Source organism: Acromyrmex echinatior, chromosome 18 (genome assembly GCF_024713525.1).
Source record: "Acromyrmex echinatior isolate Ae372 chromosome 18, ASM2471352v2, whole genome shotgun sequence".
Taxonomy (NCBI): Eukaryota; Metazoa; Arthropoda; class Insecta; order Hymenoptera; family Formicidae; genus Acromyrmex; species Acromyrmex echinatior.
Genome location: NC_141869.1, coordinates 6,329,707 through 6,352,909, shown reverse-complemented (window position 1 = coordinate 6,352,909; position 23,203 = coordinate 6,329,707). Strand labels below are relative to the sequence as shown.

Below are 23,203 nucleotides of genomic sequence, written 5' to 3'. Positions count from 1 at the left end.
GAATAACGCAGCAATTCGCTTCGTTTTTCCAAGGGAAACGTAGCTCCGAACTTTCTTGACGATACCGTCTCACGCGAACGGTGACGTTTCAGTATAATTTCCTAGCAACGCGCACTATGATTTTCCTCGCACGGAGATGCTTCCCAACAAATACGTCGGAAAACTTTTCGCCGGCGAGAAAAAACTGCGGTAAAGTATGCCTGTAGCGCGAACGAGCGAACGAGCGAACGAGCTTCGCCTAGTGTAATGTCAAAATGTGCTGTAAAGTTACCGTGTAATTTTGCGGAGTACGTGAAGAAGAAGCAGGTCGACGTCGCCGAGTTCCTGTCGTCGTCGTTGTCATCGTCGACATCAACGAGTCACGATGTCGACGCTTATGACACTCACAAGAAAACCCTCGCAATCTCTCTCCGATTTTCACGAGCTTCGTATATGCGAATATATAGACATCTCAAAATCGTAGAATATCCACGTATCTTCTCCTTCTATTTTTCTCTGTTTTTTTACGTACGCAGATTTAAGAAATGTTGAATTTCTACGAAATTTAAAATTCCGATTTTTTGAAATCATTTCCTTATTGCAAGAGATAAGAAAAATTAAGTTTTTTTTTTTAATAAAAAACTATTTTTGACTACTTGATAGGAAATAATTATCGACTAATTAAGTATTATCGGTAAAAAGGAGATATTTTTAAAAGCAAATGTCATTTAGTCTTTTAGAAACAAAGTACGTGTCATTTTTATTTCAGAATTTAAAAAAATCATCTTCTTTGAATTAACGATTTTGATATCCTACAAAATTATAACAAATCCAGAATAATCAATCAAAAGTAACTTAACTCAAAATATAACCAACAATTTATATTTACCTTGCTAAAATGACTAAATTCAAAATAAAACAATTTCTTCCTCAAACTCTTCCTCTTCGATCAAAACTGACTTAACTTTAATATTCTCAATAGAAAATTCTCCTTTTTATTTATAAAAATATAATAAAATGTGTCTTGTTTAGAATTATTACGATCTCTATGAAATTAAATTAATTTAATTTTAATGATTGATAGAATAATCTTTATTTAATTCATTCATAATAAATTTATATTTTTTTAATGGTATCACTTTTGAAATAAGAGAACAAAATAATTTAACTGAGATCTCGCTATTTCTACATTTCAGACATTCCACGTTCATCGACATCTTTTAAACAATTATAACCTGAAAAATTACCTAAAATATTTTCGACATCGATACAACCACTTGTGTTCAACTCGATCCTTCATACACGCGGTTTGACGAAAGTACACGACTTCTGACACTCTACGTACAGTTAAGTGGATTCGACGTATGGCGGCCGACGTGCACGTCGAAGGATGTTTCCTACGTGCTACGTCAAAGTACTAAACTCATCGTATAACTTCGGCAAGGGAAAAGGAGGTCGGCTATCCGCGTACAAGGTGCACACGCGGTCGCCTTTCGTTGGAACAAAGAGACCACTTGACAAACTCGTCAACTCGATTTGCTTGGAGTCGCGATCATGTTAGACAAGCCACGTGCATAAACTTGACGTATGCTCTAGTAACTTTATCTTTTTTATATTTTGAGTTCCCGCAGGCTTATCGCATACCGTGATATCAATTTAAGATTTCTGTCCAAAAGACTGCTTGTGAAACAGATATATATATATGAGGGTAGTTCAAACAGTTTTTGGCCCAATAAAGAAAATACATAATTTTTAACATTTTTTTTAATTTCTCGACATAGCTCCCTTTCAGTTCAATACACTTATTTCAACGATATTCTAACATTTTTATACCATCTGTATAATACGATTTCTTTAAGTCTTCAAAGTAAGCGTTAGTTTCATCGATTATTTCAATATTTGAGCCAGATCTTTTTCCTGCGAGCTATTTCTTCGTGTTTGAAAAGAGGAAAAAGTCATTGAATATATAATTAAACCTGATGAATACGGTGCGTACGGAACCAATTCAAAGTGCAATTCATGCAATTTCGCGACTGCAATTGAAAAAGTGTGAACGAGTGCATTGTCAGAATAGAATCAAAAGTTGGTTGCCTTACACGACCGAAACAAAAAAAATCTAATGAATGCATTTGTTTGAAAAGTTAACAGTAACCTGTGTAGAATCAAACTTGCCAAAAACTACAACAATTTGATATTTGTAGAGTCATTTCTGTGTTATGCCGAGAACTTTTCGAACTATCCAAGTTTTTTTTTTCCTCGTCGATAAAATATCAAACAGAAAGTATAAAAAATATTCAATATTAAATATCTTGATAAAAAATTAAAATAAATTAAAATAACTAAAATTTTTTACATAATATAATATAATTCAAGTAATAAAATTAAAAGAGAGTATGTTAAGAAGGGCTACGAGCCAAATTGCCTCATAGCCCTTCTCAACGTAAAATTTTCTAGTTCTCGAATTGTTACTATTACGTTTAAAATTAATAACACAACCCAATCTGTTTGCAGCAGATCAGAAGCCTCAGGAGATAGGGGTAAAGTGTTAAGAATCGTATCTAGAAGCCAGGAGCGAACGAGGAAACTACCATCGTCCCGTGCAGGAACAGAGGGTGGTGTTAACCTCCCCTTGAGCGAGCGCAGTAAACCCAGTTAACGAAACACGTAGCATCCGCGCGAAGTTGCGAGTGCAGCCGAAACTCATGGCAGACACACAGCAAACGCAGAGGGATGAATGCGGGCTACGGAGTTGTGCAGAAGGGAGAGGTGAAGGGAGAAGGAGGAACAGGCTGGGTGGTAGACCGGGACCGCGCCGGTGGGTGGCTGGGAAGTTTCGGGGCAAACAATAACTACAACAACAACAGTGGCAACGGCGGCGGCGTCGGCGACGAAGACAAGTACGTCGTGCACGCGCCGACGATAATTACAACAATAACCGTAACGACGTGAGTGGCGGGTGGGGAGCGGGAGAGGCGGCGGTTTAATTAGAATCGTGTCTGTCGCCGACTTAAGCTCCCTTGTCGACTCGCTTTGAACGGCGCCGAGCCGCTCGCGCTCGCGGGATTTCGCCGCCTATCCCCCTGTAAGTGAAAAATCCGCTTAACCCTCTCGCGTCTAATGACTTGTACGTGTCGCACGAGAAAGATAAACCAATAAACCTTTGGCCAAAACCGTGCATAAGCGTATTTACGAGAGATAATGGCCGTATTCAGTAGACTCAACAGTTGAATGACGCTCGCACAACGCTCGCTGCTATTAATGTATTCTTCTAGATCTGAAAGTCTGATGGATGATCTAGTTAGAAGAACACACCAATAAAAGTTCACTCAATTGTTAAGTCTGCTAAATGCAGTCATTATGTTCAAAACGATCACTAGACGATCAATATTATTGGACAATATTTAATACTACACGAAATTATTGATCGCCTAAAGGTAAAATTAAATATCAAGCGATTTCTATTATAGGCGATCAATATTATTAAACAATATTTGATATTGCACAATATTATTAATTGTTTATAGAGGCAATATTGAAAATTTATGCAATACATTATTACGTCATCCAAAAGTTCTTTGAAGTATATCGCGCAATTTGTAAAATATTGATATGTTGGTACTGTTAGACAATCAAGTGCCAGTTTATAATAACCGACGCTTATTTTTGTTAATAAATCACGTTATTAAAATTGACTAGATTGTGAAACTTGAATGGTCATTTCTGATCATATGACTATTCAAGTTTCACGTGATCTATCTTCTAAAAAACTAATTATAACGCGCTCTTTTCACGCTCATTATTAGACATAGAACGACAGCTGTTCCACTTAAGAAAATGTTATCCAGTTTAAAAATTTACAGAATTTATCTTCATTAAATTTTGACTTGTTTGGTGATTAAATATCAACTGATTCTCATTAAAAAAATTTGTCAAATCGATATGTGTCGCTAATGAACTATGTGAGATTAAAATCAGACGTCAAGCTCGTAACAATCTTGAATGAAAGTTATATTGAGTCATATTGAATTGTTTAGAGAAGGCATCAATAATGTTGTTAAATTAATTGAACAATGATATTGTTCAATAATAATACCCAAAAAAAATGATTGGGTTCTTAAAATCCAAAACAATACATTGAAGTAAAAATAAAAATTTCAATAATCATATTCATTCTGAAAAAGTTAATTATGAGGCAGTTAATTATAAAAAAAACTAAATTCAGCAAAATTCTATTCTAAAACTTCTTTGAGGAAAAGTTTTTGCAATAAAGCATTAAAAGTTTATGCAGCAATAGCGTCTTTTTTGACGTCAATGAAAATTTAATATTGTAAAGATAGCGTGGCCGACTTAACGACGCTAAATATTCCGAGACAAGTCGTTTATTGTAACATCCATTACAGCTTATGATAGCCTCGCTATTAAATTAGAGATTAGCAGGAGAAACAAGAAATCGTTGAAGATATTAATTAAAATTCAAACATAACTGGTTATCTCGGTTCTCAGTTTTCGACGTCGTTTATTAGCATTCGTTTATTCGGGAATGTTGTTCGGTAAACGAGTCTCACACGGATCTGAAAAGAAGTGAGAATGTCCAGGAAAGATATGGCGGTCGATATTAGTGCCGATTAGGCCCGGACATTAGGATCACTTAGTATCGGATGGACCGCGGATCGTTAACTTGGTGGCGCACGCGATACCAATCTAAATTTAAATACACCTTAACACCTACTACTATTTATTGCACCATTCGGCATCCGTGGCCCTCGGCAGGCCAAGGAGCGCCGGCTAATCATGCGTCCATTAATGGCTGAGCGAACGAACATCGTAAATCACGAAAATGGAGATGAGCTTGCAGGTAAAAGCGAGAGAATGAGAAGAGAGAAGAAAGGCGAGGAATATTACCGAAACTGTTATGTTTACCTACATCTTCCGATCAGACTTCTCCTGATGAGGCGTCCATCTCGTAAAAATTATATTTTTCATTATATTTTTTTTAATAATCATTTGGCTCCGCAACTCTCTAAACGAACGATCGATTCCTTCGACAACTTTTTTCAATAATTAACCATTTTCCAGAAACATTTCAAAATTTTCTAAAAAATTTCATTGATTTTTATAAATTCTTCCTATTTTTTATCATTAATAATAATTAATAAAAATTATTTTAATAGAATTTTTCTTAATTATCTTATTTTAATAGAATCTTTTTTTAACTGTCGAGATATTTATAAAAAACTCGTTTCTAAAAGGAGCTGAAATTGTTTTTTGATGAAATTATTTGTTTCTTTTTTTTAATCGATAGACTGATACAACTACGCTAATAATGCAGGTCACTAATTGCTGATAAATTAAAGCAAAGCACGTATATAAGAGAGTAAAAAAGAAGAAAGAATTAATTGATCGATCACTTTATGAATTGTAGCCTGCTACAAAAATTTCCACGTTGAATTTCGAACGCAAAATGTCTTGCAAAAATTCTCCTACGAGTATATTTGATCAATGAATCAAACGTATCAATCCGTAAATTAAACGGCAATGAAATTTGAATATATTTTCCCGACCATTCTGTAGATACGTGCTATTCAACTTTGGCTCGAGCGATAGAACTCGTCGCGGCGAAAAAACGATGTGTCGACGTCGCGACGCGCCGCTGGACGCCAAATCAAGCCGCGCCTCGCTGTCGCATACGTCACGTCGCAAAATAACCCGACGGCCAGAAGATTGGCTTGCTCCCTTCCGGGGAGAAAAAAAAATGGAAGTACCTCAGCGGGAAAGGTAACTCCCTCCCCATCCTGCTTGCCGTTCGCATTTCGCGTTCGGCGTTTTATCACAGCGACGGGATGCCGTGCGACATTGAGTCCTCGGGGGAGCATTCCGAGGGTTCGGCGAAGAGGGAATCAGTCGGGCAAGAAATTAAATATTACCCCGGAGAAGAGTGAGAGCGCTTCTATGCGCGAAGCCCGGGTTTTCGCTGCGTCGATCGCAAAATTTTGGTCCTTTTGGCCCAACAATCCTCGATTTAACCGTCGTCTCTTCCCCTTGAAATTCCTCCTAGGAAGAAAAAGGCTTCAAAGTCACAAAATTGACTTAAATTGATTTAAATCATAAAGATCCTTTTCACTTCAACTTCTTTGAATTGATTGTTAATATTTTCGAACCTTGTATCGATTGCAGTGGACATGGATATTTTATTAAGATTTATAATGTATTTTTGAAAAAGAGGGATACTCTTATAATACTTATATGTTTGATAATGCATTGTTAATGTAGTGTATTTCTGTGTGTTTCTTATATATCATTTTTAATATTGTATTATATTAAATTATTTATTATAGATATGTGTAAAATATATGATATCTTTTCTGATCTAAGCGTAACAGATAGACATGCATAATTAATTAAATTGTTCGAAGAAATCGGTCTAACATTACTAAATTTATCTTCATAATTTAATCTAAACGTTAAATAAATTAATCATTTTAGACTGATTTTTGGAAACAATTTAATTAATTGCACACTTATATCTATCTATGTATATATTCACTTTTCAATTCATTATTACCATTCTGAGAGTATTTAAATATGTTTTCTATTTATGCAATAAAAGTTTGGGATAGATTAATCCTACTATTTCTATCTCTTTTATTGACATAGTGTCTCCGATAGATATTTATTTTTTAATAATTTTTTATAATAGTTTCTCGAATTTAATAACATTTTGAAATTAATAATAGTTAATTGTAAGAACACAAAAAAAACGGAAGAAAAGCGCAATTATAGTACCGCCAAATACAGCGATGATTTTCTTTTGCGAAACGTCATAAATCGGAGCACCCAAAAGCACGCATCGCATATTCTCGCGCAAAGAGCCTGCACGCAGAAACCGGGTTTAAGTCTCATCGTGAACATAGAGATCGAGTGTCACCGGGTCTCATGAGATATCCAGGACAAATAACATCCTGATATGGACGCGGGCAAACAAGGAAGCACATCTCGTCCGTCTGCTCATGCTACCGTCCTTCCCTCTTCTCATCCTCCCTTTATAAACCCTTCGTCTCCGCTTCGCGGTTAGAATGGATATCGATTTGAGGACGTATAGGAATTCTCGTTCCACGAGGATGAAATTGATTGAAATGTTCCATATATATTCGTCACTATATCTTAAGTCAGTTAAACTATACATCTCGGAATAGAAGATTTCTCAGCGTTTGAATAATCGAGAAAAAAATTATAATTATGATCGAATCGATAATTTTTTCAGTCTAATTTTCATACCAAACTTCGATCTTCGTCACAATATCAGATATAATAAAGGCTTTTTTTTAAGTATCTTTTTTTTCTTATTGTCTATCTTAATGCAGAATATTTCCATGTTTCTAATTTTAAAGCGGCCGCCAGACGATATTACTGCACAATATTATTAATCGTCCGAAGACTATTTGTGCTCTCAGATTATTTAAATTGTTCAAAAAGAGTATACAATACTTATACAAAATAATTGTACAACTAGTACTGGATATCTAGGGACCATTTTAGAACACAATCAATAATTTTTTTTCGAAGAAACATTGTTACTTATATAGCAATGTAAGTAACAATGTCGAAACTTGTACTATTATAGTACATTACTGTACTACCGATATGATATTGCAAATATACTGGCAGTATGTTATTTCAGTACTGACATCTGACACACTGGTTTTGGATATTTTTAGTATAGACGCAAAATACCGAAAATATACTGGTAATGTACTGGATCAATACTGCTATTCAATACTGATCCACACATTGGGTCAGCACCATATCATTGTTCTTTAAATACTGATCCAGTATTGAAAAAAGAAACATTTTTCGGTACAGAATTGGTATTTCGCCAGGGTTCAATACCGGTCTACTGTATGAATTCCCACTTGGGATGTGCTACACTCACTAGAAATCCAAATGTAAAAAATGACTTCAATATGTGTGTTATTTAGTTTCTCGTGTAAAAATAACATATTGTATTCTATCTGGAAAAGTAAATTGTTTCTAAAAAAAAAGCTTTCCTTTTTACGAGGCAAAATTAATTTCACCATAACAATCCCGATTCGACAGAGGGATACATTCTGAAATATCATTCGCGTCTTGATAATCATGATCAGTCGCGCTAATCCATACGGCTCTTCCGACCGATTCGTCGTCGATCATTATTGTGCGCGATTCAGTTGTAGTGCGCATCAAGCGACGGTGATTAATACGCGTGACCATCGGCGTAATCCTCATTACGGGATACGGTCGAGGGTAAGCGTCAGAAACGTTAGTCAAAGTGCATGACAATGCCCGAGACGGCAAGGGAGAGGACAGGGAGAGATATGGTGGTTCAGTATTAGCGGCAATTAAGCCGCGAGCATTAGGATCACTTAACGGTCTAACGTTGATAACGAGAAGTCGGCCATCTGCATCCTGCCGCACGCGACATCTATATAAGTTGGCACAGTCATTACAGTACAATTGAATCAAATATATACATACATTTAGTGCTTTTTTTTGTTGCTAATTTGTTGCCTTATTCACTATTTTAATGTATATTCCATTTATTGTAAATTTTCTCCCTTCGAGATTGAGCCTTTTGAAGAAATTAGTACTTAACAAATCTTCTCGCAAATATTTCATCTATTCATTTACTCTTAACTTTAATCTATTTATTCTGTCTTTTAATTATCCTCAAAACCCTCATGTTTTTTTTTAAGCGGTATCTTCGATACGAGATTATCTTATAATCTCCATTTTATTTTATATTAAGTATATTTGAGCTTTTATACACGCTACGTGCATATGCTGGGAAAGCCTTATTTCATTCTTCAGTCAACGACTTCTAGTTTTGCGCATCGGGCGCGCGCTTACGGGAATTTGGAGAATCGGCGTCGCGCGTTAACCGGTAGATTTATTTCAGTATAAAAGCGTAACTAAAAATCGTCGTATATCACCGCACGCGCCGTGTTGCACACTCGCTTGTACGGCCCAACTGGGGCCAGTCGGTCCGCCACGGATGGCTGGGCTAAGCCATGCCGGTGGGGTTAAACCGCGATCATTTGTCATGCTTTTTACTAATAAGCCGGTAGCCGCGCTTTAATGCGGCCGGAGTTGGCCGTTGCCAACTTTGTCCTCTCGGTTTCGAGAACTGAGCGGACGAGCGCGCGGACAGCGACGAAAAAGCGAATAAATCGAAGGTAACGAGCGTTACAAAGTTTCGCTCGCGGCGAATTTCTACGCGATGGCGGAATACGAATCGCACGCGGGAGATTCGCCAGACGCACGCTAATTGGCAGCCGCGTCGATACCTCGAAGCCTTGACTTTTGCCTACTTTTCTTTTTGCATACACAATGTTTGCGATTAATCGACGCGGGGCGTGATTGATGATGACACTAAACGGGAGAGACTTTCGATTAAATTCAAATTGAGGGACGAACGATCGACGTACGTTATCCTCTATTTTACAGATGGATGCTTGCATCCATAGATGCTTGAGGTAATCGGCGAAGGATGGAACGGTGAAAGGTAAAGTGTCTTGCAAAAATAATCTTTAATTTCGGATCTTCTGGACGTTATCCATCATACTTCTCTTACTGCGAGAAGCGCGTTTTACCGAAAATTTTTTCAGGTATTATTAATCCCTCTTCTTCTTAAACAGCCTTACTGTAGAAACAAACAAATTTATTTTAAAAATAGATAATTTTTATTATAAATTCTGATACATAAATTTAAATTTATTAAAATTAAATAAAATACAATTCAACTTCTATTAATATAAAACTCGTTAAAAGTTTCACAAGTATGACAAACTCAATTTGATTGCTTATAATTTTTATAATCCCCTGAAAATATTAGATTCAAAAACATAACTAAGTTTTTTTTATTGTAAATTCTAATACATAAATTTAAATTTGTAAATAATAAATGAAGTGAAATTTAATTTCAATGATAGTAAAAACTCGTTGTTAAATTTTTCATAAGAATTTTTTTCAGATTTGTATGCAGTTCGGAATATAATATATTATAAAAATCTGCTCTGAAGTTCGAGGAATAAAAATAAACGAAGAATAAATTGCTAATGAAAAGTAAAAATGAACATATAAATTTTTTTAATTAAAACGTTAGATATTAAGAAACATAACATACCAAGCAAATATATGTACCTTTATATTCTTTATTAACAAAAAAGATGTAAGCGATAAAAGAAGCATGAAAAAAAGATGATATATCGAAAAGGAATTTAAAAATTAAATAGTGGGAGATTTAGAATAATTTAAGATTTAAAAAAAATCTAATTTAATTATAATTAGAAATTATTCCGTTTATGTTTTGAACGTAAAATATTGAATTTTAGATTGATATCTTTTCTGTACAGATTAGAGATCACCTGCATCAATATCGTATCCTCGCGGTCGTGTTTTGGGCTGTGCGATAATAACGATCGCCAATGTCGATAAAGGGACATGCGGCCACAAGCAAGATACGCATAAAAATCAAACGGTAAATAATTGCGGCTGTCTACCGTGGTGCCGTATGCGGTAACAGATACGGTAGCATTTCATCCCGACGTTGTGCGCTTTAGCGGGTAAACAAACGGCACTTCATAAACCGCCCGTCGAGATACGATCGTGCTATTATTTATTGACCTTTTGGATTTACTGCGTACAGCGCATTCGCGAAATTAGTTTGCCTTGAATTATCTTTCGACGCGCGCACGACCAGCCGTCGAAATTATTGCGCCATTGAAATCCATTTTTCGGCGGTCGTCCCGGTTCGATATGTGTTGTACGTGTTCCTCGAAATTTTTGCTTGTTTATTGCGATCGCGACTATTGTCTATTGGATGCGTCGTTTAAATTTAGCCCACGAGCAACAGGAGACACAGACAGCAAAGTTGTCTAGCTATACCGTTACATGAAATAATTTATGGAGAAATTAATCTTATGGGATGGAGGTCTATTTTTTAAATCTTACAGCCTTTTCATGAATAAAATTTGTTATAATTCACTTTTTTTTTAATTGTATATTCCGTCAAAATATGATATTGTTTCAGCGCCACTATAGTAGCTTTCCCATCCTATAAAAGTTAAGTAAGAAAGAAATATGTAATAATTAATAAATGTTATAAGTATTACACAGTAAAATAAATCGCTGCTAGTAAACCACATCGTTTCTTTTGACAAATGAAGATACTTTCCATATTCTACGGTTCATTTTTCTATTTTCATCACATATCGATCAAACGCCATCGAAATGCAGCCTCACTGCCCTCATAGTAAAATTTTGGAATTTTTACGGGGGTCGAATCCACATTATATTGTCCCCACCGGTAGGTACGGACCCTTCGAAATCCGTTCCGCCCCATGTACGCGTTGCCGGACGTGAAATATAAGGCAATTTCATGAACCATTAAGAATGGAAGTTCATAAGTCGGCAGCACGTGTTTTCGGTGTTAACCCGGTGTAGAGAAGGCGAAATGAGATTTTTCGAAGGGCGGTCCCCCTTCTAACCACCCACCCTCGTTCCAACATTGACGTATAACGGGTGTCTCGCGGTAGAATAAAGGAGCTCGCACGGTGACGTACCGCATCCTATCGAGTCTGACTTCTCGTCAGACTGGAAATGGTTTCCATCCTTACTTCTTTTCGTGGCAGAACGATTTTTTATAGCGCCGTGTCGAACTCGTCCCCATGGATGATATAAGATTCCTCGCGATATCCTTCCAACCGACAGAATAAAATTGCATCTTGCCAATCTCTGTTACGAAAAGAACGGTTTCGCTGAAATATCTAAAAATTTAGCTACAGATCAGAAAATAATTTGGTTGGACCATCGAAATAATTAAATGACGTAGGAATCTCAAGCATGATTAGTAATGTTGCAAAAAATTCATTGCGCCCAGCCACCAAGTGCTTTAAGTAATTATTTTTATTCGCTACAATTTTTTTAAGTGAATTTTCAAAAGTGTGAAATTTTACTCCAAGAATTTAGAAAGTATGGTGCATCAAAATTATTTTAGATCTAGCTAAATTTTTAAATACTTTAGCAAAATCATTCTTTTCGTGTATGGAAAAAATAGTTTTACTAATCTATTCATCTAAAAATTTAACTAGATATAAATCTAAAAATAATTTTGTTAAAATCAAAATAATGATGTAAATCGCTTAAACATTGTTGACAATACTGCAAAAAGTTTTAACATTCTAGCATTCAGTTTAAATCAATACATAATTATATAATTATATTTTTTACATAATTATTTTGATAATCCAAGCAAAATTAATTTCAGAGGTATCTAATTTTTCAGATACTTCAATATAACCATTCTTTTTTGTGGAGATTTTGGTGAGTGCACCATGATTATTTCTATTAAAAAATAATGCGAAACTAGTTACGAAAAAATATATATATTGTCATAATTTATTAATTTCGTATTAATTATTCTTCATGTATAAGTGTGCATTTACTGTAAGATTTAATTCTTCGATTTGAAATTATTTTGTGATATATATACATATAACTAATGTTATATATATATATATATATATATATATACCTATTAGTTTTTAAGTTTTTTATACATTTATAATTTATTTATAATTTTTATCTTTCTCCATTCTGTCTGCAAAATTCGAACATGCGTCTATTTTACTTCGAACATAGAAAATGTGACAAAAATCAAGGGTTTACCGGTTCCTAACCCTTTTTTACGCGGGTTCCTGGATTTCTTGAATGTAATAATTAAGGGTATCTACGAACCCGCCTTCGCCGCAAGATCCCACGATCAAGGGAGAACAACAACCTTCCACCATGCTTCCTTCTCTCGCGTCGAAACGACCTTGTTCTTATACATTCTACAACCGCGTCAGTGAAGGTTCTCGAAAGTACAGAAGAGAGGGGAGGAGGAGGGAGGGGAGAGACAGGAGAGACTTGAAGAGGAACGGCAGGGCGCCTTTATAATTTCACCCCTAATTTATTTTACAACGGGGCTAATAAAAAAAACCAACGCTGCGATATATTCGTCGGGCGAACGGCGGGGGCGGGACGAAAAAGTTGAACGCTTTCTTGCTGATCCTCGAACACGCGTTGAACAAAGGGCGCCGCGGCGCGCCCTACGTCTTCTCGCCTTGCTCGCCCTGCAGCGCGGCAGTCTCTTCTGCATAATGCTCCGCCGAACTGACATTAACCGCACCTGTTTCTCGTTTTTCTTTTTTTTTTCCTCCCTCTTACAATGCTAATTACACGCGTGCCTATAGGCGGACGTAACTTGAGATAGAGAGAGGCGGATACAAGTTCATGTTTTGGAAAAATTTTAAGGCGGATCCATCTTGTAATGTTTCTCCTCCAAACAGGTTTTCATGCTTGTTTACGTAGGAACTTAATTTTCTGGCAATGAAGTTCTCTAAAATTCTTATACTTTTATGGTTTCCCGCCTTCTATGTCAATACTTCTTTGTATATATCTTTTTATATGTTTAAGAAAATATGTATGTGTGTAGCTTTAGAAGAAAGTAGCTTAGAAAAATTAGAATTCACTAGTGACATTTCCTTTAGGAGAAACCTTCCTTTAGAGAGATTTTATATTTATTTATATAAGGATAAAAAATCTATTAACATATTTATATATGAATGCATTAAAAGCATATATGAATCTACTGCTACATAATTTTTCAGTATTACTTTTACGCTACACGTTCATACTCCTTCATATCCGCATTCGCCGTTCTCTATTTATCCATTTTTTCGCCGTTGGGCGAAAAAAATGAATAAATCATATAACAACGCACACTTATAATGAGCAACAGCGACGATGTTGAGATTAAATTTGATTTGGTTTCTCTTTCGAGGATTAAAGCGCGTCCAAAATCCTTTAATATCGCGACTGCCCAAACTGATAATTGCGCCATATTAATTAATCCGTGCGCTCTAAACGGCTCGTTCATCCGCAATGACAACAAAAAGTCTCTCGCTCTTTCGCAATTACTAGCGATTACTCTCATTTTGCCAATCGATGGGGCACGCAACCCCGTGCGATTTTATTATTATGCGCATCCACACATGCGGCCCCATCGCCCTCTTCTCCCAACGATAGGTATATAATGCAGAATTCCGATCGCGGCGTCGCGCTATATATATGTACGTTAGCGACCGATAAAAATTAATTAACAGAGGCGTCGATGAACCCGGCCTCGGTGCAGAATATTTCGCGAATAATAAAATACCGGGGCGAACCCGATCGTTAACGGAAGCTGCGAAGCGATCCACCGCCACAATGCAATAGCTTGAATGCACTCGCGCTGCATTGCGCGCAAACACGCATTCCACCCGATAACGTCGACTTCTCCCCCTCCTTTTTTTCCTCCATACAATTTATGATAAGCGATATCCTAATTAACCTCGTTTGGACCGTAGCTGCCGTTGGCACTCGCAAAATTTTGAGGATTTAATTACGGATGACATAATAAGAGCATTTAAATATCGAAAATTTGTTAATCATTGCGCGAAAATTCAAAATTGAGAGATAAGAAATGAAATTTAACTATAAAGTTGTGTTTCTCAAAATTTTCGCCTTTTCTCCTTTCATTATAATTTTTTAAAAATATTATACGATATGATTTCACGAAGAAAACTCGATTATATAAAGGAAGTTGAAAATTAAAGAGCTAACAGCTCGATGAGAAGTCTTTCTAATAAAAAGTCTGAGAAAAACATCGTTTGTTAAACATGGCATTAATGGGAAAGCGAAAATGTGTCATCTGGTATACACAGCGGTGATTTTTGCCATTGCGAAGTAGTTTAATCGCGCTGACCATAAAGTCTCACCCTTTGTGACGTTAGTAACAAAAGTCACATCGTGATCACGTCGCTCTTCTTCCCTTTCACGCTGAGCCTTTAAAAAAGAATGCTGGGGGGGAAAAAAAAAAGAGAGAGAAAACGTCGGAACAACCCTCGTCGCTCTCCAGTCTCGAGTTACAACGTGGCCGCACTCGTTAAACATCCCTTCGACCCGGTCTCGTCTTTCGCTCCCACCTCGCCGTATCACGAGGTCGACGCGCGACAAAAGCGCAGCCAGTAACAATAATAACGGTGACAATAACAGTGACACCTTCCGAGGGAGGGAACCCTCGCGGAGACAACTTGCATTCGTTACCCCTTTCGATCCTCCCGTCGTTTCCGAATATCGTTGCTACTTAACATGATACGCGCCCCGGGGAGGAAACGTCCGAATACGACAATAAAAAACCGTCATTTTGTAAAGAGAGATTGTCAATTTCATTTAGCCTTATACAAGCTGGTTTATGAATGCCAGCATTAACCGAAAGAAAGGCATGTTTCTTGAATGCTTCTACAATAGAGAATAAAATATACAGGAGCACCGTAGATTCCGCATAATAAAGACAGATACAAAAAAAGTTTCAAATTCTGATTTTATTAAACTATGATTTTAATGATACTTTGAATACAAATAGGTTACGTAAATAAATGAATTTATAAAATATTAAAGTGGTATAAAAAAATGTTTCTAAAGAGTAAAATTACTCTTTATAAATGAAGTAGTTTTTAGCTTTTTTCGTTGTATCTCAAGAACTATTCAAAATACAAGGAATGTGTTATGTAAAAGTTTTCTAATAACATTATTTTTATTCATCCCCATGTTAATAATATTTTTAAAAAACAATTTTAAAAAAATTCTTTCTAATTTTTTAATTCTTTTCCTTCGATGGTAATCATGATACTCATAAATCTGATTTGTGGCTCAAATGAAATTGACAAATTTCCTCTACAAGTATTTGTTCGGCCTACTTGTTGCTAAGTAATAACCGTTTAATTCAGACGCAATCCTAATGATCGCCTTATATACATCACATCGTTATCGGAAAATGCTGCAGTAATGAATTCTTGGAGAAGGTTGTAGACAATATCGACTATTGTTATATAATGTTTCAATATAAAGACCACTTTGCTGATCAGATCAGCAAATAAAAAACGAAATCGCCTTGAAATCAATTGAGAAAAGGTTTCTTTATAATTGCTAACGAGAAACAGAGAGAGAGAGAGAGAGAGAAAGAGAGAGAGAGAAAGAAAAAAAGTCGATATGTGCATTAAGAAGCTGAAAGAATGTGGAAATCTTTCTTCTCGCTATCCAATGTGTCATTCACACTTTGAATGAAAGAAAATCAGTCACCCGGTTTTACATTACTACTGTCAACTCTTTTCTCCCTGTCAACAATTTGCAGGCGTTACAATTCGGCTAAAGGTATCAGCATCATCGCTGCACTTATATCACCCTTCACGCTCCCCATCTTTTTCTCTTTCAATCTTTCCCTCTCGCGTATCTCACAAAACGAAGCTAAATGCAAGCGATAGATTCGAAGATCTTTCACAAATGAAGTGTCACCAGGAGTGCCTGAAGGAAGGAATAGGGTATAAGAGCGGATAGAAAGATCGAGAAGAAGGAGAAGGGTGAGATCGTCTCGAGGACGACCCGTCCATCTTCATTAAGTCCTTCGTTCGAAGGACAAGTAAGAGGGCCGGCAGGTTAAATCGCGCTTATTGTACGCTCTATACCGCGTGTTTTCCACCGGGTGTATGGCGTAGCTCGCGTGCATGTATAATTTCGCGCGGACAATAGATCCCAGTCGCCATTGTGCCGGCAGGAGCTGTCTGTCAAAACTCAACGTGTCAACCCACGGCGCTACTATTAAGGACACTCACCGATCGCCCCCTGTTGCTCGGCCTGCAGCGACGTAGGAACGATGCCGCTTCTGTCCCAGCCGGATGCAGATATTCGCCGGATACGACATGACTGGTACTCATTCCGCATTCTGTGATCAGAATTTTTTTATTTTAATATTCGTTCAGCGTTTCATTATTTTCATATGTATATTAAATATGTGACGTGGAAGATGGGAAATCAAAAATATATTGAAGAAGATAAATTCTGATACTTGCTATAATTATATGTATCATTAAGTATTAGGCTGGAATAAAAAAATTTGTAGCGCTACTTCATTTATATCACGTACCTTACATATTTTAAAGAAAAAATTAGCAATTCATTCGATAAAGCAAAGTTTTAATTTTAAGACTTTATTTTTTTAAATTACAATATATACGATAATTTTTAACGAAATTACGAGCAATTAAAATCAAAATACTCTCTTTTATTTAAAAATTAATTAAAGGAAAACTTTCATGTTAGAAAGTTGAAAGTTTTTGCAAGTTTATTTTAGACATATGTGACGAGTTCACAAAATGAGAAGAAAATTTGCAATTTTGTCCAACTCGTAATGTTCTATGTATGTAAAAATTATCGAACTTACGAAAACTCGGAGGACATAATGAGTTTTTGAAAGTAAAGATTTTAAACTTTAAAAATTTTTTTTAATTTTTAAATTTCATTCATTTTTAACGAAGTTACAGCTACTTAAATTTTGAAACTTGCAGCGCTACGAACTTTTGTTCCAATTCAATTATTAATACATAGATAAATATTAACTCTTCTATCAATAGATCATTTTTTATCTTTTCACTATCGAGTCTTACAAGGTTTCCATTGAAAATATAAAAGTAAAAACGAGATAGTCAAAACCATTCTCTGTTGTTTGGATGAAATTGTTGAGGCATCATAACGAAATTCACACAAAAATATAAAAAGTTTTACTATTTAAAACTTAATATAGATACTCGTGCATTGATAGAAAAATTAATAACAAGTAGACTTACTAAATAATTGATTGATTGAATGTGTTGTATTTTCACTATCTCAAAATGTAATTTGAAAAATTAAACGACATTTTATAAATAAACAGCTATCAAATGCAAATAAAAATTTTATTGCATTAATAAACAGCAATAAGCAGAAAATCAATCGATAAATAAATGTCGCAAATAAGAGAAAGATTCTATATTCGGTCAAAGTGAAGAGAGGAGAGATCTCAGTATTTAATAATTATTCTTTTAATAATAATTCTACACAAATTTTTTCAATAATACATAGATAAATAGATGAATATACAAATAAATAAAGTCGAATTGTTTAATTTGTCGTTTCATCTCAATTTTACTTTAATAAACATTTTCACGTATAAATATTAAAAACAAAAATTCAAAAACAACAGTAAAATTTTTGCCTCGAGTGAAAAGGAAATTCGTTCTAAATTCAATAAAGGTATAACCACACATTCTCACATACACATGCACATTATTCTCTTTATATTTTTTATTAGATTTTCATGCAGACTATAACAAAACAAAAAAGTTCTGCTTTATATGTAGAGATGAAAAAGAGAGATGACGAAACGGTGGGTTAACAGGAGTTCTAATTCGATCACGACGGTGAATCGCGCCGGTGCCTATCGTCGAGAAAATAAAAGGAGCCCCGACAAAGGGGGAGTCCTGGTGCATTGCTCTCGTGCGTGCACGGTCGTTGATCGTTTGTGCTCGTACGTTAAACGTCCTGTCATCGTGGTGCCGTGCAAAAAGTGCCGGTCCAGCTAAAAGGGCTGGCTGGCTGGCTGGCTCGAATGGTAGGAGCGAATCGGCCGCGAAAGATTGCCGGTGTGTGCCATTGACGTTCGCCATCGACGAATGCAGCTTCGTTGCTTGTTGCATCGTCGACGCAAAACCACTGCTGTCTGCTCGTCCACTGCGACGAATGACGGAAGGTATACGGTTCGAGTTTTTGATCCAACTATTTTGATGCGGTTACTCGGATAACGCCGGATGTGGCCGCGAGGCTCACGAATTTTCAATGGTAAATGCAGCTCTCAGCTTCGTATAATACGGAAATAACGTTTGGCGTAAACGTGATGTGGAAATTAGAGAGATACGGTCAGTTATCTAATTCTGAATTTTGTTCCTTTAACATCATGATAATCGTGTACGCTTCACGTCCGTGAGAATCGGAAAATCACATTTGACGCTAAATGAGCCATTTGATCCTGACTTTTATTATCAAATATGAGCATGAGATCTCGGAGAAGATCGTGTTTAATATTAAATGTGTGAGAATACGAATCATTTAGTACTAAATGTGTGTTGGAAACGAATTTTGTATGAATGGAAAAATTTGCTTCAAAGCTATAAGTATTCATCGTATGTATATTGAAGAATTATGAAAAGCTTAATCTTCAAACATTTTTTATAATTTTTTTTCTAAAATAAAAGTATTAAAAATTGTATACTTATATAATTTTCATTTTAAGTGAAGATCTAATTTTAATTAAAAAAAAATCTGAGTTTAAAAAATACCATTTTTCCCGCTTTTCGATCTTTTTAAGTTTTCCAGAGTTGCTATTTTAAGAGCGAAGTGTATTGAAGCACGCTAAATATATATTGCGCGCTATATCAAATGTCGATCGACCGGCTAAAGTGAATTTAACTCTTCACGAACCATGGCAAATCGACTACTACATCGTGATTCTAATCCCTCCCGAGTGGCTACAGTTTATACACGTTACCAATAATTTTATCGGAATACTTTATTCTCGCTCGTAAAGTAAACAATCTCTTCTTGCACATTAAAATTTTTTATAAAAATTCATTTCTTCGAAAAATACATATCTTTATTTAAAAACATCAAATAGATCAAATAGAACGTGTGCCAGCTCTATTGAAGTTTGTGAAGGAAAGTGTGACAGTTCATATACAAAGATGCGAGACCAGTCTTTTGCTTCTACGTCACGAAATGACATTGGTTGTATATTCTGCTGCGAAGTATTCCCATAAATTTAAACGCGTAACGCGATATCGGGTGAGGAGAGAAGAAAAAGTGAGGAAAAAGAGAGAAAGAAGAGAAAGACCGAGGAAGAGAGACGCGGTGTACAAATCGGCGCGAGTCGTGCCGTGTCGACGTTTGAGAGATCGTAAGTTCCGTCCCATGAAAGGCGAACGGAAGCTAAACGCCGCGCGATTCAGAAGCGGCTCGCAGGATCGAGTCGTTGAGTATATCGATTCATGCATACGGAGTGCGCAGGAAATGTATTCAGAGGTCGCGTAACCTTCATCCGTGACGCGCACGGGACGCCAGCTGGTTCATTTATCTTGCAAGAGCTCCTCTTCGTACGGCTCTTCGCTCTTTTTTTCGGTTTACTCTCGCGTCATGATGTCCCACGGCGTTTGTTCTTTTTCCTCGTTGCTTGCAGCGCGACATGCATCCTTTTATCGGGGTAATACCTTGCCTACTCTTTCTCGACAGGTTCAATCGAGTATCTCGTAATCAATATAGATTAAACCGGTACAACGCTTCTTTTCATCAAATTAAAATTTTTTTGTCAACTATTAAATACTATTAGACACGAATCGATTGTTCAATACTCACTTGAAGATGATAAAAGGGGATTTTATATAATAAAGGAGATAAAATATAATCAATTATGGATCGAAAGAACAATTTGCTTATATTTAAAAAACTTCGATACAGATCTGAAAATAGTTTGTTAGACTATCATCAAAATAATTATGTACATTAAAAAAATATTTCCTAAATAGTATTAGGAAAATATTTCCTTACTGCAAATAAATATTTGTTAAATGTAAATATATATTATTTGATTTGAGTATTATTTTCTTTTTTTTAAATAAATATTTATTTGCAGTAAAGAAATGTTTACTTAGTACTATTCAAGAAAATGTTAATTAAATTTAGGAATTTTTTTCAGTGTAGCTGGCTAAAATGTTAAAATTTTTTGTAGCATTGGCTCATAATTGCTTGAACATTCTACATAATTTTGATAGTCCAATAAAATTATTTTCTGATCTGAATGTAGTTAAATTTTTAGATTTTAGCAAAATCATTCTTTTCGTGTATTTGTCTGTACCTAGTTAAATTTTTAGATATTTTAGCAAAATCATTTTTTCCATGTATTACTTATTTATGTCAATTATTATTCATTTTTATGTAACTCATTCAATTAGAAACTTATGTAAATATCTCACCTAATTTTCTCGATATCGAGATATGCCATTTCTGAAAATGATCTCGGGATTCCTTCGACATCGGTCCGTTATTGCGATCGAGAGAACGAGATGATTTTCACGCATTCGCCATTTCCTTTATCTCCGATTCGATCATAAAATTTTACGGCTGTCTTCCTACCTTCTTGAGGACGTCTCCGTGAAGTCCCGCAGATCAACGGTTGTGGAAAAAAGTTTTCGAATTCAGCCGCCATTATAGGACGCAACTCAACCGAGGGATGAATTTCGTAATTTATAACTGCCAAAGCGCCGATTCGCGTGAACTCGCTCTTGCAATCGACTATTCGCGTTCTTTCTTCTGTTCTTCCATAACTTTCATTTCACGACGGACGGTAATTTCGAATCTTCTTCTATACTGACTCTTGAATCCTTGTGGCACTGGATTGACTCCATTATTCTTCTCATTTATGTTTATGCACATTTATCTTTATACAATTATTTCTCTTTGCAAGTCTTCAGAGATTTTCCTTACGACAAAATCAACGCTTCTCCTTCCATCTCAATTTTTCTTTTTTTTTTACCATCATTTTCTCTTTCTCTCATTTTCTTTTACTCTCAGCGGATGAGAATTTGATGAGGTAAACACGACGATGTTTTTTAATATCTCCTTCTGGATCTTCAAACCGATTTCATCCTCTTCCTCTTTTCTTTCCTTCTCGATTCTTAGGCGTGAAGCTCACAAATGTAAGCCCCGAGAGATTTATGCGTGCGGATTGCAAATTAATGTTGACTCCGACGTGACTCTGGAGTTCCCTCCAACGGATCTTTGGCTCTTTTAAAGCTCCATCAGAATAATGAGTAAAAATATGTTATGTTTAACGCATACATCGTTAATTTCCGGTAATTAATATATGATATAAGCTTACGATTATTATGTTCGTATATGTTATAATATTAATTAAATATTAATATATTGCAAACTTGCAGTACCTTACATTCCTACAAAGTTACAGTTAAATTAATTGATTATGTCTTCTCCACAGATTTATTTATACGATTATTCATGCATGTATACGTGTAGCATTTTATATATAGAGCATATATATATAGAGCAGAGATTATACATTTTAATTATAATATATATAATGTTACGTATTTTTGAAAATATACATATTTAATGTCCAATAGAAGAGATTTTAACATTTTATAAAACGTCCCGTACAGCGCATATGGAACTCTCACAAAATCAATTATATATTATTATGTTTTTACGTTTTCAACAAATTATTCACGCATGCATTAGCGGTCGTTCATTCAATAATCATCTCGAAATCCTCTTAGACGGAACGACATCGAGCGTTGGACGCCACAGTTGTTTTATCGAACACGGGACAAGGGTATATATTCCCTATTTTCCGGTACCATCGCATCCTCGGGCGATCCTCCCTTAATTATTCTGTATAAGAGGCTTAACATTAGACACGTCCTTTCGAATTGGCGAAGAGAACCAGCTTGGCGCCGCTCAAGTGCGTAATAACTCGTCGCCGTCGCCGCGCGCCGCGACGATTAAAGCATCGGAAAACGCCAAGAATGCGTTTTACCTCTTCTCTTCTCCTTCTTAACACCTGTGCTTAATTTAATCCGCGTTTTCGATGACGGGACGCCGTCGCGCGTGAAATAAGAAAGGCGACGTGGAAAGGAGAAAAAGAAGCCTCTCCGAAAATGTGCAAACGCCGCGAGAAGCTCGCGCTGGCGTAAAATTGCAAGAACATTGTCGTTCTCCATTACGTTGTATAAAGTGGGGGACTGTACAAATTGATGTTATAAAGCTGAAGATAAAAAGAAAGAGAATTTCAACGATAATTTGCGAGTAACTCTTCATTTCGCGATTAATTCTGATGATATGCAAATTCTTAGTAACTGTAAGTACAAGTTTTTTTTTTTTAGTTTTTGTTCTGGCTGGTTTATATAGTAATAAATGCAAAAATTATTCGTACTAGAAAGATTTTGTTAAAATAAGTCTATTTTTTTAAAAATGAACATTAATTAGTAATTTATTAACAGTAATTATGTTCTTAAGGTAAACAAAAAAAAAGGTTCGTGATTTTAGAAGATAAACTCGACTATACGAATACTTTTTGTGCGTCCAAATAACACAATTCTATTTTTGCTTATTATTAAAATATTTTAATTATTATACATCTTTTTAGATAATACAATTTTTACAAAAAAGTAAACGTTTTATTCTTTGTTAACGAACTGCTAGTTATATGTGTTCACTTTTTAAAATATAA

General features: G+C 35.6%; 1 protein-coding gene and 1 long non-coding RNA gene across 2 annotated transcripts in view; one reads left to right on the top strand and one right to left on the bottom strand.

Moving 5' to 3' along the window:
• LOC105144806 (uncharacterized) overlaps positions 1-9,675 on the top strand; it is a 450,557-nt gene extending 440,882 nt beyond the window's left edge. Inside the window, exon 8 of the long non-coding RNA XR_015548175.1 lies at positions 2,491-9,675. This is a non-coding gene — a long non-coding RNA (uncharacterized LOC105144806). The remainder of the gene's footprint in view (positions 1-2,490) is intronic.
• Positions 1-23,203, bottom strand: part of pxb (putative Hedgehog signaling attenuator pxb) — a 647,697-nt gene that overhangs the window by 426,032 nt on the left and 198,462 nt on the right. The window contains exon 3 of the mRNA XM_087415727.1: positions 16,707-16,816. Coding sequence (XP_087271853.1) covers positions 16,707-16,795 — 89 coding nt within the window. The 5' untranslated portion in view covers positions 16,796-16,816. The remainder of the gene's footprint in view (positions 1-16,706; positions 16,817-23,203) is intronic.